A 17,715-nucleotide genomic window follows, 5' to 3' on the forward strand; every position below is an offset into this window, starting at 1 on the left:
CAGAAAACATATATGGTATATAGATTAGGACGCATTTGACTATATTTTATAAAAAGAAATAAGAGAAAAGTTAAATTATGATACACACATCTTCTCCTACTAATTAAACGTTAATATAAAAATTAAAATGAATGTAACAAAAGAAAAGGCATGAATGGTCTATAATTTTAATTATACAATACCAAGCAACTTAAATCACATATAGTTATATATATTAAAGTAATAATATATATTTAACCTAATCAAGATTAAGTAATAAATAAAATATATAAGTAACATTTATATTTATTGATTTGATGTAAATAACATGTACGAATACTTTTTTTACCCAAATATGCATTAATAGCCAAAATTAAAAAGTTGAATAACTTCTAAAAGATAGTGCAAATCCCCGCATAAAAATCGTACATAATTTTCATGTTGGGTACATAATTTTTATAATAAAAAATAAAATTCTAAACAAACATTAAATAAAATAACTCAACTAAATAATACTTTATTTTTTAAAAAATTTGGGTGGGTTATTTTAATTTAATATTTGTTCAGAATTTTAATATTTTATTATTTTAAAAAATAACGTGGCCGAATCATTACAAAATCGCCGTTAAAAAAATAATGGCATGAATGAGCCTTTACTTAAACGATAATGGCATAGATGAGCCAAACTTTTAACGGATAATATAAATTAGTCTTTTCTGAAAGTTCGATAGCATATTTGAGCATTTTCCTTTTTTCTTTTTTTTCAAAAATCTAATGAATCTTGAATTTGCTTGCTACTTAATTTATTGATGATTTTTAAAAAAAATGTTTTTGTGGAGGAAAAATTGACAACAAATGATAATAGATTCCTAAAATGTACTATGAATTAATACTCACAAGTCACAACTATCCAAGTAGACAACTAACTTTAAATGTAAAAATACTTTTTTTAAAACAAATTGCTAAAAAACTAATTGATATTTATACACTCTTATTATCCTAAGTGTTTGAACAATTTAAATGTTGAAATATAAAAAATTCCCAACTTTATTCGTGTCAAGACTATAAACTAAAGGGAAAAGAGTCTGATATACCCCTCAATTTTGTTATTTAGAGCTGATATATCCTTCGTTATAAAAGTGGCTCATATATGCCCTTACCGTTATACAAACGGCTCACATATACCTCTGCAGTTACAAAATGGCTCACATATACCCTTTATTTAACGGAAATTAAAAAATTAGTTTTAAATTTATATTTGTTACTTCTAATTTTTTAAAACAAATTATTTAGGGGTATATATGATTCTTTTATCAAAGTTCAAGGTATATTTTAATTTTTTTCATACATAAATTATTTTTTGACTTCTTTTATTATAATTATTTGAGTTTCTTATTCTTATTTTGTTTTTTCTTTCATTCCTTAGTTTAAAGAAAAAAATTTAAACTATTTTTTTGTGTGTATTGTAATTTAATTTCGTATTCGAAGAAAAAATTTGGTCATCTATAATAAGTTTTACAAGAATATTAGTGAAACATGAATAAATTTGATTATCAAAATAATAATTATAAATTAGTCATTAAAATAAAAAAAAAAGTCAAAAAAAATATGTTTGACAAGGATTAAATTTATTCATATGGGATTATATTTTTAAGAAAAAAATAATAAAAAATTAGATTAAAATTATTTTTTTTTTCATTTCCGTTAGAGGAAAAGGGTATATGTGGGCCATTTGTCTACAAGTAGGGGTATATATGAGCCACTTTTATAACGAGGGGTATATCAGCTCTAAATGACAAAGTTGAGGGGTATATCAGACCCTTTTCCCTAAACTAAATGATTAGCTCAAACTCATAAACGTGGATCCATTGATAGTTACTAACTACGAAAGAATATCGATAATTCTCAAGTTAATCTTACAACATTAATTTGCCTTAAAAAAACGGGTTTTGAAAATTGAATACTTAAAAGTAAATAAGTAATAAAATAGAAATCTCCCCAAGGATTCATCTAAATTAACCGAAAAAGAAAAAAAAAAGTTAAGAGTCGAACAAGAAATAATCAAATACAAACAATAATAAAGGAAGGAAAATCTCAAATTTGGGCTTTTGTCAAATTCATTGTTGGGCTTAAGCAGGCCCAAACTTGAACCTGTCCTTAAAGACTAATAGAGTTGCTGCATCATTGTGTGGGCCTGTCTTAGCCCATTTTGTGTTTGTATCACTATGTATACAACAGTGTATATCATGTCACTCATGGTCAAGTCAATAAGCTTTTTTATTAAGTTACAATGAAGCTTTTCAAGCTAGGATAAAAGAAAATACTCAAACACATTAATCAAATATGCCTTGCATAGGCCAAAGTTGGAAATATAAGCATATACCATGGTTACAATTGCAAATATATGGCTAAATATTGGACAAATAAGATAAGTGGAACAAAATGTGGCTACAATTGCAAGCCAAGAGATGGCCAAATGAAATGTAATTATTAGCCAATGGAAGTTTCAAATTTAGCCAATTTGAATTAATTTAGTAGATTCAGCTAATTAAATAAGACGAATTAATACTAGTTAATTAACAAGCTTATTAATCTTAACGAAATAAAATAATTAACTTAATGACTCAAAAAATATAACCGCAATTTAAACTAAACTAAATCAAAAAAATATTTAATTCAAAATAGAATCTTTTGAAATGATTTTCGAATATTCATAACATATATTAATCATGTACGTAATTATACAAAACATACATATTATTAAAAAAAAGTATTAAAATGACAAAATTACTTGAAAATACTTATTTTAAATCGTTTGAATTTAAAAAAGATTGATGATTAATATATTCATATTGTGGAGAGTCAAAATTGGGTGTCAACAATTGTTCTTCCTTTGCCTAGAGTCGATGAAAGAGATTCGAGGCAAATGAAATTGACGAATTCAATTTTATCCACTCACAAATTCATCTCTTTAAAACAGTGAATGATAAGGAGTTTTTGAGGAATTGTTGTCAGACCTCAAAAATTTCAATGAGAACTCAAGCCACTAATAGTTCGAAAAACGTTCGATTAAACACACAACTTTGAAATAATTCAAAAGCTATCTTTATGTCGGAGTATGGCCGAACCCTTCTTTTTATCCATGTTCTCTTTTTTTAGTATACTATATGTATCATGATGAGAGTGTAATAAAAGACAGATATGTTTCTCAGATTAATAAGTACTTGTAATAGTTTAAATATAAAAATTTAAAAATAAATAATTTAAATGTGTTTTTAATATTTATGATTTTTTTTACTTCTACCAAAAATCAAGGTGTTAATTCAATTTTGTTCCAAAAAAAAAAATATCCTAAGATTTTTTAATTTTTTTTTTGTGAGTGTGTGTTGAAGAGCACAACTCTTTATCTTCTTCATCACCATTAACATAAACTTCCCAAGAAACTCAAAAATGCTGCAAAGCAAATCCTTCCTCTCATCCAATTACTTCTTCCTTCTCACTTTTCCTCCCAACCCCATTACTTCTCTCACTCCATTTCACAATTCCCTTCACAAATCCAACTCCACGCGCCGTTCTGTATCAGTCACTAAATCACACGCGCCGTCGTCGTTGCTAGCTGAAGCCCCAGATGAAACGGTTGTTTCCGGCGATGAAATAACCAACGCGCCACCGGAGGAAGGACCCATTGAGCTCCCATCTTCAATAACGGATGTTTTTGCTACTTCTGATGACCCTTCGCCGCTTCAAACCGCCACCAGTCTTCTCCTCACCGGAGCTATATCGGTTTTCCTCTTCCGCTCCCTCCGCCGCCGCGCTAAACGAGCCAAAGAACTGGTAAAAACTCTCGTCTTTTTACTCTATATAGTGTGAATTTTGCTAATATGATTTCGAGCTGTAAAAACAACCTCCTATAATTTTAATTTATGTTACGATATTTGATTGGATACGAAGTTGAAAGAATGTAAAACATGCAATTATTTTAAGTTATAGAAAAGTTCAGTTTTTTATTTTTTTGGAACGAAACGGAAAAGAAAAGCGTGTCACATAAAATTAGTATATTTATGTGTCTTGCAGTCAAATTCGGAGGTAGAAGCCTAGATATGGGTTCGGCAATAGCTTTTGCTCAAACAATGTATATGTGTTATGATATTTATTGAATGTGTAGACATAGTAAATTTAGAACATATTATTAGCATTTAAATTTGTGAGGTTGAAATCGACAATCCGTTGAGTTGAAATCATGGCTCCGCCTCTATTTGCAGTTTGCATGAAATTATCACAAAATCCTGTTTGAGAAAACAAAAGATGATTTGAATTCTTAGATAGTTACAATATACCTAGTGTAACCGCACAAAGTGGGGTCGAGGGAGGGTAGAGTGTACGATTGGTTGTTTTCGATAGATCCTCCGCTTAAGGAGCGGAAGAAGGTTATTGAGCAATGAAATTGGTTATACATGCTCTCGTCGTCATGTTTTTTCACTATTGAGTTTTAGTTTCATTGAATATGGTGATGGAAGTATGAGTAAAAGCATATCACTTCTTAGCTGTGCAATTCTTGTTCAGTTGATTAGAAATGCATATGTACTTGACATGATATTTTTGGAGAGTCCGAAAAACATAAGACTGAAGGTAATTAAGGAACATAGATGTTTATTTTGTGATAATGATGTGGGATTTCTTTTTGCTGGTGTCAGAAACTTAGGTCAACGGGGGCGAAGAAAACGTTGAAGGAGGAGGCAGTGGAGAGTTTGAAAGCTATTACGCCAACGCCAATCGATGCCAAGACTCCACCTTCACCTGCTCAGGCACTCTTGGGAGGTTTAACAGCTGGTGTTATTGCACTTCTCCTTTACAAGTTCACCACTACCATCGAAGCTTCTCTGAACCGCCAAGCACTTTCAGATAGTTTCTCGGTTTGCATCTCATTTGCCTTTACATTTGCTGTTTCATTTCTTCCACTGTGATCTGTATAATGCATAACAAGTAGGGTAAACATTCAGACAAACTTATTCAGAATGGAAAAACGGGGTGAGAAGGAATAATCTTTACTATGCTTTAGTAGAGAATTGATTGTAACTAGAATGTAGCATACACTCAGTTGTTTACCTTTGGCAGAGTAGATTTTGCGACTGTGAACAAGAACCTCTAGTGAAAGAATCTTGCCAGTGTTCACTTTTCGGTGTCAATTGTTTGGTTGATGTTAATGAAGAGGATTGGATCCTTCAGTTTCATACTTCTATTGGTTACCATTTGATAATCATTCTTTCTTTGTGTTTGCAACAGGTTCGCCAGATAACAATAACAATTAGGTAGTTTTTTAATAACTTCCCTTTACGCTAATGCGTTGCTTTACTGTTGAAAGATTATAAAACCTTCTCATTTACAAACTCTTTGCAGAACTATAATAAATGGAATATGTTACCTCGCGACGTTTGTCTTTGGCATCAACTCTATCGGTTTGTTCCTTTATTCTGGTCAGCTTGCCTTGAACTCTATCATGGGAGAAACTAACAATAAAGGTGAAGCACAGTTGAGTTCAAAGGATTCAACACCAGTACGTCCTGTAGATAGCGCTGAAGGGAACAAAGACGATGGCAATAAAACTTCCGAGGATACAAAATAGTGAAAGAATGTGACTAGAAATGAACTCCAGGTTTAACACACTATTACTCCGTTATTTTTTTTTGCAATTTGTAGACTATTATCCTTCCGCTGCAGAATTAATCATGAAAAATTGCCACCCAAGAGCCAAATTGGCCTTTTTGAAATGGTAGAAATTAATAGGTTGAAGGGGAGCCTTTTGCGGAACTGGTAATGTTGTTGCCATGTGACTAGGAGCTCATGGGTATGACCTGTGGAAACAGTCTCATGTAGAAATGCAGGGTGAGGCTGCGTTCAATAAACCCTTGTGATCCAGCCCTTCCAGGGACCCTTCGCATAGCGAGGGCTTAGTGCACTGGGCTGCCCTTTGTTGGCAATTAATAAGTTCTGAAGCTCCTTGCAAGTGCTGCATGGTCGACCAAAAAGAAAACTATCAGCACTTATCCCACAAGTGGGGTTTGGGAGGGTAGAGTTAACGCAGACATTGCCCCTCGGCATAGTGCCATATTCTGGAACATCAATGGACCCTTTAGGCGCATAAGGTTTAAACATACTGTCACCATGGAAACAACAGCCTTTGCGGGCAGGGGTCTGTATGAATACAGACATGTTTTTTCCTTGGAAGTACGGCATAAATTAGTTGCATTATATGCAATTTTACTGTCGAAAGTTCTTGATTTACTATCAAGAACACAGTTATTATAAGACAAATATGTCAGTTCTGATGGACAAAATTCCTTTTTGCAGCAAGATAGCGATTATAGCAGATACTAGCCAGTTTATGTGCAAGATTCCTGTAGGTGCACGAGGCAGTTCGGATCAGACTGCATCAACGCCAGCAGTGCAAACTCAGAGGTGTTAAATTGGTTAAGGCTCGAAGACCATATGTTCAATCTTTGGTAGTGAAATGTAACGCAACAAGTGATGACGTTCCTCTTTTCAGTGAAGTCGAGATGATTGAACCAGTACAGATATTCCTCAACCAGTTCATGAAGTTACAGTGGGACGTATAAAACACCAAACAGAAGTTGTATGAGCCACTTGAAATTTTGTTGATTCCAACATAATAGAGATATTAAAGAGTAGATAGTGAAAGATCATAATGATCTTGTTTGTTGTGCATTTGTACATTCTATTAGTTGCAATGCTTGTGAAGTTTTCTTTTGTTGAAAGTTTTCACCTCTGAACAACTTTTTGATTGTTCCCATCTATTCAAATTTCTTTACTGAAGTTTTCACAATCAACGACCATGGTCTTCCGACATAGTCAGATTTAGAATTTGAACTTTATAGATTCATTCATGGATTAACTAGGTTTATATTCTATTATTTGTACTTGCTTAATGCATCTTTTAACATTTAAGTAGTGTGTGAAAGAAAATGTTTTTTGGTTTTCTCATGTTCGATTGGTTAAAATTTTGGAGAACATGTTTTTTTTAGAAAAACATGATCCTTAGAAATGAAGAGAATAACTTACGTAACAGAAATAGGGAAAACAAGTTTCACAAGTAACACTCGACATTAGTAGTGTTCTCCTTGCCTCTTCCAAAATATATCATCTTTCCCAGCCCCACCGCTCTTACCTCTCTACTCTCAACTCTCAGTATTTGTCTAAATTATATACGGAACCCCCCAATCAATCTCCTCCATTGAAATATAAAATAAAATCTGCAGCTGTAGCATCGACACAAGTAAAATTCAAGTTGTACGATTAGAAAAACATCTGATGGAGAGACAGATAAGAATGAGAGTATTAAGTTGAAGGTCAGGATCTAAATATTCTACAAGACTATGACTGATCTGTCGGAGCCACTAGTAAAGTTAGGGGTGCGCGAGAATAAGTTTCTACCTGGCTTCTCCGACCCTGGGTTTCTCTTTCCTTGGGAATCCTAACTTGGTAACATTGACTACATTTGTAATGTTTATAACTTTTGGCGATAAGGGTTTGCTTATACATCTGCACTGTCCTGATCAGTGGATGCTGCGGGGGGTCCAGCATCAACATGCTCCTCTGATGCTTCTTCGACTGGAGTTGATGTTGAATCAGCAGGAGGCTCAAGAGTTGTTTCAGCAGGAGGCTCCTCTGATTGTTCGGCTGGCTTTGATGTTGCATCAGCCGGAGGTTCAGGAGTTGTTTCAGCAGGAGGCTCAAGAGTTGTTTCCTCTACGGAAGTAGTTTCAGCAGGAGGATTCTTTGGTGTTTCAACTGGGTTTGACGTTGAAGAAGCTGGAGGTTCAGGTGTTGTTTCAGCGGGAGGCTGCTCTGGTGCTTCATCTGGCTTCAATGTTGATGCAGCTGGAGGTTTAAGAGTTGTTTCAGCAGGTGTCTCCTCTGTTGGTTCAGCTTGCTTCGATGTAGAAACAGACAGAGGATTAGGAGTTGTTTCAGCAGGTAGCACCTCTGTTGCTTCAGCTGGCTTCGATGTAGAATCTGCCAGAGGCTTAGGAGTTGTTTCGGCAGGAGGCTGTTCTGGTGCTTCTGCTGGTGCTTTGTTTGTTATTTCTGCCAGAGGCGTCTCTATTTTTTCTTCCTGAGGCGCCTCAGCTGTTTCAGCTACCGGCTTCTCCGCCATTTCTTCCATAAGCTTGGGTGTTGTTTCCCCCAAAGTATTTCCTGTTAGAGAATCAGTACGAGGCTTTTGCGGCATAGGAAACACATTGGGTTCTGGCTTGATGGTGTACTCCGGTGCAGGCTGCTTTTGTGTTGGTTCAGCTAGTTTCATCTTTGATTCGGTTTGGGCTTTCTGTGGTGTATCAGCTGGGGGGTAAACCTTCATAGTATTGCCTGTTGTAGGATCATTACCTATTTTCTGCTGCTTCACAGATTCAGCATTTAGTTGCTGCAACCTATAATCAGTTTCAGGCCGACGACAAACCTTCCGCAGAGGAACAATTTCCTAGATAGGAAAAGACAAGTGGATTAAACTAACTGAAGACTGATGTGATGTGTATCCTTGACAATAAAAATGTTCAGTGTTCTAAGAAACACCATGTATGACAACCAGATGTTTCAAACATAAATGACCAACATCGAATGTAGAGATGGTGTACCCCACTAAGCAGTACAAGTTGGCGAAAAAACAAACTTACATGTGAGCAAGCATCAAGATTGTCAACCTAAAAGTAACTAATGGGGTCCTCTAGGTAGAAGAGGAGGATCCGAATATTGCTACCTCTTAGAAGGCTCAGATATATTCTAAAATAACCAGGAATGGATAACAATGAAATAATTTCAGCAAGATATTGGTACCATTAAGTTCGAAAATGCTACCTGAAGCACATGGCTGCAGTAGAATATAGTTCGCCTCCAGAATAATTAGGCTAAAGGCAGAAGAAATGCTAAATTTCGTAAAAACTTTAAGCATTTTCACAGCACATAAAAAGATAATAACCAGTCAGTAAACAGCAGTTACCAAATCTACAAGGAACAGCCATTTTTTAACGAGTAATCTGACTATTTGTGCTTATTCACAGCTAAAATTGTTTGTTCCTTGTAAACAATTGTTTCTTTGCTTGTCATAAGATAAGGACAATTTTATGTAAACAACAACAAACCCAGTGTAACCCCACACAAGTGGGGTCTGGGGAAACACGGAAGTCAGAAATTTGAAATACACTCATGATAATTGAGGCCTGAATATTAAGATAAAAGCAGAAAATTAGAAGGAAAAAGGATATAATGAATACCTCAGACTGATCATGGTCGTAACGAACCAGAAACCGACAACGGCAACCTCTCACATCATGTCTGCGTCTTTGAGCATCTAAGACATGTGCATCATAGTACAGGGCCTGCTCTTTCCCTTCCTGAAAATTGTTAGAGCCTTAGCTAAATGATGACAATTTGGTATGTTTAGCTTTAACATTATCCATTAATAAAATGCACCTGGAAGCAAAGAATCAGATCACCAGGGAGAACTGCAACACATTCTGATGATTCACACGGCAGAGATCGCTGTCTTACATGCATACGTACATTTACCCATTCATCCTCCTCTGCTCCAAACCCCGCAAACCGAACCAAGACTTCCTGAAAACAGAAGTTTATCACCATTAAGAAAGAGAAAAAATTAGAGGGCTAATATTGCCTTTAGAGGGCTAACATCGTCTTAACAATAAATGAACTAGAAAAGAGCCAATTATGTGCTTCCTGATTTCTGAAAAAATAATAGCCTAATCTTGCCTTAACAAAATCAATGGCAAACTCCACTGGTAAAAAGAGAGAGCAAGGAGATGATTCTACACATCGATAGAAATTTAACTACTGAGCAGGCTAACGAATAATTTCTTTCATGAAACCATAGATATGTAACTCCGAGCATTACCGGATCACCATTCTCCACAGATCTATGTGACAGGAAGCTTGCTACGTCATACCTAAGAAAGGATAGTATCATAAATTTATAATTACTAGCTATCGAAATACAAAGAAGCTGGAGATTAAGCAAATGATAAAGCCAGGCATAAATGGATTAAAAGACTTAAAAGACGAACCATGCACCATCTCTTGCAGATTTAGCTTCGAACTCCATTTGAGTGTTATCTGAAGCACTCCTGCCCACACTTTGCACTGCCACTAAAAAAAATAGAATACTTGAAACAAATATATATAATTAAAAGGATAAGTTCTTTTTATGAGAGAAACACAAAATGAGCAAAAGGAACCTACAAATTTTGCAGTATATAACTGATTACAGTACTTGAAATTTAGCCATATTTCTTGTTCATCATTTAATCAACAAGGGTAGTGATTCAGCCACTATTTTCCATAATACCATTCCTTACTCGTCCTGAAACAGCCAAATCTAATCATCCATCTTCTGAAGATCAAAACCAGTGAGCTCTATGTTTCCAAGCACCAATCTGCTCTTCCAAACGACAGGGGAACCTCACATTGGCAGATCTAGCTATTTATTCTAATTTATTATCACCATTTTTAAAATCTGTCACTAATTACAGAGAGAAAACTCAGCTAGCTAACAGTATTACAGCGGCTCACAGGTATCCTCCAATTATTTTATTGTAAGTTGACATGAATTTACTGTAATAAGACCCAACGCAGGATCACCGTCACGTCATCGTTTTCAACAGTTACAATGATTCTGCATGCGTACGGAACTCCAAATCTGAAAGCACCATTTTCTCAGATAGCGGAAATCAATTCAAGATAAGGTGGATACCACGAAGCTCAGGAAGTAGCTTATGCACTGGAATGCCTACACCATTCTTTGAGCACATTACACTATCAAACGTATCAGAAAAGATATTACTAGTATTGAATACTTCTACTCCTTCCAGCTCTAGTTAAGACTGATGAAATGAGCACACTTCCACATATGAGAAGGCCACAGAACAGGATAACCAGACACAAGGACACATAGCTCAAAAAGTTCAGATATTTATCACATGACAAAGTATAGATTAGTGGAACGATGTCATCTTCCTTTTTTTGTGATAAGGTAATATTTCATTAGTATTTTGGGGGTTATGCAAGTAGTATTACCAAAAAGGTAATCTTTTTAGTTTGTAATGGCCTATGCCTCACACTGTCGGGAAGTCTTTCTCTGCTTGGAGCTCTTGGAAAGTTGGGACGGTCATCAGAAGAACCTGGTCTGTGGTCCCTGCTTGTATTTTGTAGTGTTTATGGTCGAGAGGAACCAAAATTGTTTTAATCGTATTTCAACTGCCAATTCCAATATCAAGGCCAAATGCCTGATTACTCTCGTTAGTTGGATTAATCTTACCCCTGTATATAACCCAGGATCTTTTCTGGATTTTGTCAGCTCTTTAGTTTTATGATAGGTTATTGGATCTTGCCGGCTGTATAGCCTTATTATAGGTTTTTTGTATCTTTGTATGAGCTGATATTTCCTTGACTTTTGCAACTATGCATCTTCTTGATGATTTTGTGAATAATAAACCACTTCATCAAAAAGTATAACAAAAAGTAGAGAACCTACATAACGGTAGAATGAGGTAATATGCAGCTACAATAAATGACAAATCGTGATAGAAAGACATAAGTTGGAAGTTGGAACCCATCAGAAAGGATCTCCAAGAGACTCTTTGCAAAAACAAGAAACCATAAGAATATTGATTAAGGATTGTACCTGATGGAGCAGGCAGAGGTTGAGGTACCTGGGGCATTGTTCTCACTGTAACTAACAGAGGAAGTTCAAGTTAGGAAGAATAGTGAAAACCGAATATCTAAGACACTTGCTAATCATAAATGATGCACAAGAGAATCTGTGACTGTTTTGAGACATGGTAGGAAATTACAAATTCTACCTTGAGGAGCGGGTATGGGTTGAGGGGCTTGGGGCATAATCCTTCCTGCAGCTGGATCACTGTGAGGCATAGGTGAGGCACTCAATTTGGCAGGAGCCTTTACTGCAGCTGGATCACTTGGAGGCACTGGATGGGCAATATATCTACCAGGACTCTTAGCTGTTTTTGCTCTAATAGCATATCGTCTATTCTGGAACCAGTTCCAAACCTATGACGATACTTCCATAATATTAGGTACAAGATAAATAGCCATAGTTACGAAAGCATTTTCATTTGATCATCAGAAATTACGGTGCATAAAGTGAAAAGCCTCTTACTTGTTTCATTTGAACCACAAATTTTCCAGATCTCTCCGATGAAGAACTACATTGAAGTAGGCACATTACCATCCAAACTTCATGAGTATATAAATCAAAAGAGTAACTCTAAATATTTGGCACATTAACAGCCTACCTAAACTTCTCAGCAAGATCTACAAGAACTTCACGGGCTGGCATTGTGATATTATGAGCTTGCAATATAGCTTCCATCTCAGCTACCTGCAACATTTGACAAATTTACCAAGGTTTTCAACCAGATCTGATATCTTGCTGCGGAAGTTATCAGATACAACCACTGTGGACAGTACAATTGAGCTGTAAGGTTCACATGTTTGAAACGTTTGAATACCATCATTGAAAAAGGGAAGGATGTATGACAAGTAGGGAAAGCTTCTATGGCATAGATTTTTCTCCAAGGGTTGCTTTAAAACAATCAAACTCATGAATTGACAGAAAACATTTCATGTTGACAAGTGACATCAAAGGCCTATCATGGAAGGCAACTGAAATAGCAAAAGGAATAAGCATTATATGAAAGGATAACAATAACTAGTGTAAAAAAGATAGGTATAGCAACTAGGGACCTGCTATTTTATTTCCAGACAACTCCATATTCCATCTACTTATTGGAAAATACCTCCATTTCTACCGTATAAAGATTTGATTCGAAAACATCTGACGTCTAAGACTTCTTTCATAAGTACAATGTTGTCTATCATAGTCATAATGTTATTTCATATCTAAATCTAGTGCTTCTGTTGTAGGGAAGATGTGATACTAAATCATGAAAACGTTTGGAAACACCAAAGAAGTGTAGGAATTAATATTGTCAAAATTTATTTCAGAAATAGTTCTCACTGAAAAGGAAGATAAGATGAAGTACAGGTCAAGTCAAGCTTCAAGCAAGAAGAAAGCTGTACTGTAATTTAGAGAACTAGACATTCTGCAGTAGAATTAGGTACGTTGGCTTTTTAAAAAAAAAAATTGGTTGCTCCCTCCAGCTGTTATCTTTTGTTTATGAGAAGATACTTTGGAATTTGATGAAAACCTACTCACACTTGCTAGTAATAATGGAGCTATTGTAAACTACATATGCATTGGCATTTATATGTTCATTTATATAGTTATCACTTATCAGAGCTGAAATGAACAAAACTTACTCATAACTGCTAGTAATAATGGAGCTTAGTTTAATTTGATCCCTCTGCAGCACCTTAGTATCTTTGCTTTAGTTGAGAAACAAGAGAGAACATCAAAATCCAAGGGTGAGGGAGACACCTTCCCTAACACCTAATCAACATGAATTGTCACACTCCAACTAAACTCCCTTCCTAGTGCACCCCTATCTTCCTCCACATTCTCTACATGTTTTCATGATTTGACTGCAAAAATTTCAAAAGGAAACCCTAGATCCTTAGATTGAAAGATACGCGTACTAGAATTTAAGTTAACAGCTTAATTTTTCCCCTCTTCAGTAATATTAAGGGGTTTTAAAGAATGACAAAAGTCCCACATTGGTAGTTAATGAGATGGGTGGACTCCTTACGAGGCTTGAGAAATCCTCCCCCTTTGAGCTAACTTTTTGGTGTAAGTTAGACCTAGACCTAATTTAACGTGGTATTAGAGCAGACAGAGGTCTTGGAATCGAATATCACTGCCTCCCATATCAAAAAGAATTTTCCGATGCTTGATCCATGAAAAAGAATTAGACCCACACGTGAGGAGCGTGTTGAGAATATAATCAACTAATAAAAGTGTGCTCTCTCTAATAGCTTTAGCTTTTAGATGTGATGGTCACACACTTCAACAGATCTATGTCGGAGATGGCCCTCTTTTTCACGTGACTCCCTTCAAAGCCTTAAAGGAGCACCGAATGACTACACTCAGATGAACCCCTATCCTTATACTCCATTACTAAAATAATTTGCATTCCAAATTCCTTTCAATTTTCTGGTTCTTCAAAGACTAAAATTATAAATGATGGAAATTGGAGAAAAAGAAAGCAAAACAGGATAAAGGAACAAGAGCGGAGCCCCTAGACAAGCACCACTATCAACTTCCTAGCCCTCTTTTCAAGGATGTCTCACATACACTGACCTAGGGAAAGGTAGGAAGGACAATGGCAGTGGCATATGCAGGTGGCACTACCAGACTTGCAACATATAGAGACATTGTTAGAGTAATACTTCATACTGATTATTTATTTACTGGGTTAACTTATGTTTCCTAGTTTTCTAATGAAGAGATATCTTGTCCTCATTAAAGTACTCCTTATCCTTTTCCACAAAGATAAATTTTATATTCTTCTAACCAGAAAGATCATAGTGTGCTAGTGGTCAATTGCTCATCTCTATGATTCTCACATCGGGCTATAAAACTACCTCTAGTTGGAAGACTTTTTAACCCCCCCCCCCCCCAAGGACTAATATTTCATTTAAAACGACTACTTTAGGGAAAAGAAAATGAAAAATAACTCCAACAAAAGCATGTATTTTCTTAACTGTACTGCATGTTACTAGTTTAAAAAATGTATTTTCTAATTGTACTGCACAAGGGATAAGAAAAATCTTAATGTCAGAATCCCAACTCTCTGCAAGCACAAATTGCATAATGAAAGACAGTAAAGGTAAACACCAAACGGTCAGAAAGAACAATCACGAGCAAGAATATATAACTGAATTGCATATAGAACACAAAAGCAGTACAATTAATGTGGGAATCCCAAGTCTCAGCAACTACAAAATGCATGATGAAGACAATAAAAGTAAACACCAATCGGGCAAAAGAACAATCACGAGCAAGAATATATAAAAGAAATGCATATAAAATACAACATCAATGATAATTAGTGCGAGAATCTCAAGTCTCCAGCAACTACAAAATGCATAATGAAAGACAGTAAAAGGTAAATACTGAACAAGCAAAAGAGCAATCACTAGCAAGACTATATAATTAAACTGCATATAAAATACAAAAGCAGAACAATCACGGGCAGATTCAGCTTGTGTCAGGACTCCACTGAAAAATAATACTAATTATATATAGTTAACGTTATCTTTTATGTATAGATTACTAGATGTCGAACCTCCTTCAGCTAGTTCGTATGTCCACTTCTTCAAATTTTGAACCCCTTAATGAAATTCCAGACTCCGCCACTAGTGAGTCAAACAATAAATGTGAGAATCCCCAAATCTCAACCAGGGGCGGAGCCAGGTATGGACCAGGGGTTCATACTTCATCCCAATCCCTTCGGCAAAGAATTATATTGTTTATACATGTTTAAAATTACTATTCTTCAACCTCCTTCAATTTATTTCTGTGTCTATTTCTTCACATTTGTGAACTCCTTACTGAAAATTCTAGCTCAAAATGCATAACGAAAGTAAGGGTAAATACAATCACGATACGAAATAAACTGAACACAAATCATAAAATCAGTAATAATTATCCAATTGAAAACCACGAAACATGTACAGAGAGAGAGAGAAAAAAGTTGTATTAACCTCTGCAGGGTTGAAACGGAAAGAAGGACCTCCATTACTCGGCGGCCTTCCCATCTGTTGACAGCGTTGATGTAATACTCAGCAATACAAAATTCAGGTAGCAACTGAACTTACCGCCGGCAGGCGGAGGACGACGGAGACAGCGGCCGGTAGAATTTGAGAAGAGGGAAAAAGAGAGAGCATAAAATCTGGATTAAACTCTATTAATTATATTTTCTATCTTTTATTTTTTATCTTTTTTTTTTCCTTTTATTTTATTTTCCCTTTTTAAAAATTAAACATATTGTAATTACTCTCTATGAAAATCATTCCTATAAGGCTATAATAATATTATGGTCAAATCTTTTTTAAATTATTTTATCATTATATGTTTATATTTATATTATTACTATATATTACCTATATTAAAACTATTACTATAAATTACCCTTTATATATATAAAAAAAATTATATACTATATGTAAAAAAAAAGTTAAATTTTTTACATCATGTTTGGATTGGCTTATTTTGAGTGTTATTAAGTTAAAATAATTTTTTGAGCGTTTGAGTAAATTTAAAGAAATGTTTATATTTATTTGGTTTTAAGCTGAAATGATAAAATAAGTTTTAAAAAATTAGCAACTTTCACATATAGCAAACGGAAACTTCATATTTGTATGTTATAGCAAAATTTGCATGATTGTGTTCCATAGCAAATATAATTCGCTATACATATACAAAGAAACTAATTGTATAATTTGCTATACATATACAAAAGAAATAAGTTATATACAAATCAATTGTACAATTTGTGTATGTGTAAAACGAGAAAGAGATAAAGACAAAATAAAATACTCGTATGGTATAATTATAAGTGGATATGATGAAGATATATGTATTTGCAAGTGTATATTCAATTTTCTCTCACTTTATAAAAAAACAGAAACACAATTTATACATTTCGTTTCTATTTGTATAGGCGATAGAGGCGAGAGTGGCGAGCGAGATCTGGGAGAGGGGAGCGAAAATATATGTATATTTACAATTTTTTTCTCCCTTTATACAACCAGAAACAAATTTTATACACTTGTGTTTGTATAAAAGTGAGAGGGAGCGAGCGAGAGTTGGAGCTTGGCGAGTGATAGTTTGAGGGAGAGATGTGACTAACAAACAATTTGCTACAAGGTAAAATTAAATTAAAGTGTAGTTATAACATTTGATTTAATTTATTATTTTGTCATTATATACAATTTACCCTAAAATATTCATGCATTGAAATTTCTAAATTATAATAACTTGTTAGTTGTTATTTATAGGTTAAAAATCAAAAATCAATTCAAACAAATTCTTAGTCTTAAATGCTTACACCTAAATCCTATATCATTTCTCTATAATAGCCTCATTACGAATAAAGTAAAAATATGAAATTGAAATTATAGCATAGAAAGCTAACTTTTTTTTTCTAAAATAAACTTAAAAGTATATGAAAGATAGAACAAATGGTATATACTTATCACATAATCAAATTTATGATTAAAAGTGAAAAAAATCATATTGATTCATCACAAATCCTTAAACAATGTTTTGAAATACAAATTATTACTTAATCAAACAATTATTTTTTTATATACTGTGTCAAGATTGAACAAATCATTCACATGCAATAATTGATTGATAAAATTAAAAATAATAAGTAATGAATTGTTTATCTAAAATTGATGAGTTTTTATTATTTTAGTTCTCATTGCACCTTCAATTGCATGGGAATATTTAAAAAAATTAAGCAAAAACATTGCTTTAAGATACCTTTATATATTTAATTGAGATTGTTTATCGTTTTATTGTTGACGTTTTGCTTTCAATTTGTGCACTTAATTTTAGAAAATAAAGAAGGCATAATTGTAATTGTGGCTATAGGTTTATTGTCAAATCACGAGTTTAAACTTTAATTTATTTATTGCAAATAGAGAAATATAAAAAAAAAAAAAAGGTTTAATTTTATTTTGTTAATTTTAGATTGTAATGCTTTATATATTAAAATCTCT

The 17,715-nt window shown here is 34.2% G+C and overlaps 2 protein-coding genes across 6 annotated transcripts; one reads left to right on the forward strand and one right to left on the reverse strand.

Moving 5' to 3' along the window:
* Window positions 1–3,309: 3,309 nt before the first annotated feature.
* On the forward strand, window positions 3,310–6,824 carry LOC101264559 (uncharacterized). The gene is made up of 5 exons (XM_004248206.5): window positions 3,310–3,813; window positions 4,674–4,892; window positions 5,263–5,288; window positions 5,377–5,632; window positions 6,328–6,824. Exons 1-4 carry the CDS (start codon window positions 3,430–3,432, stop codon window positions 5,600–5,602), a joined length of 855 nt encoding a protein of 284 aa, XP_004248254.1. The 5' UTR covers window positions 3,310–3,429; the 3' UTR covers window positions 5,603–5,632; window positions 6,328–6,824.
* A 447-nt stretch (window positions 6,825–7,271) lies between these two features.
* Window positions 7,272–15,901, reverse strand: LOC101264256 (protein SAWADEE HOMEODOMAIN HOMOLOG 2). Of its 5 annotated transcripts, none has more exons than XM_010328826.4 (10): window positions 15,691–15,901; window positions 12,321–12,406; window positions 12,185–12,230; window positions 11,868–12,075; window positions 11,690–11,740; window positions 10,074–10,155; window positions 9,905–9,956; window positions 9,466–9,609; window positions 9,267–9,386; window positions 7,272–8,476 (listed from the first exon to the last, which is right to left on the reverse strand). In XM_010328826.4, the coding sequence occupies exons 1-10, from the start codon at window positions 15,742–15,744 to the stop codon at window positions 7,529–7,531; spliced, it is 1,791 nt and encodes a 596-aa protein (XP_010327128.1). In that variant the 5' UTR covers window positions 15,745–15,901; the 3' UTR covers window positions 7,272–7,528. The 5 variants fall into 5 exon arrangements, with proteins under 5 accessions (XP_010327128.1, XP_010327131.1, XP_004248253.1 ...); XM_010328829.4 differs by having other exon boundaries at window positions 10,074–10,149; window positions 11,690–11,734; window positions 15,691–15,890; XM_004248205.5 differs by having other exon boundaries at window positions 11,690–11,734; window positions 15,691–15,890.
* Between the last annotated feature and the right edge of the window lie 1,814 nt (window positions 15,902–17,715).

Source organism: Solanum lycopersicum, chromosome 10 (assembly GCF_036512215.1).
Source record: "Solanum lycopersicum chromosome 10, SLM_r2.1".
NCBI classification, from domain to species: domain Eukaryota; kingdom Viridiplantae; phylum Streptophyta; class Magnoliopsida; order Solanales; family Solanaceae; genus Solanum; species Solanum lycopersicum.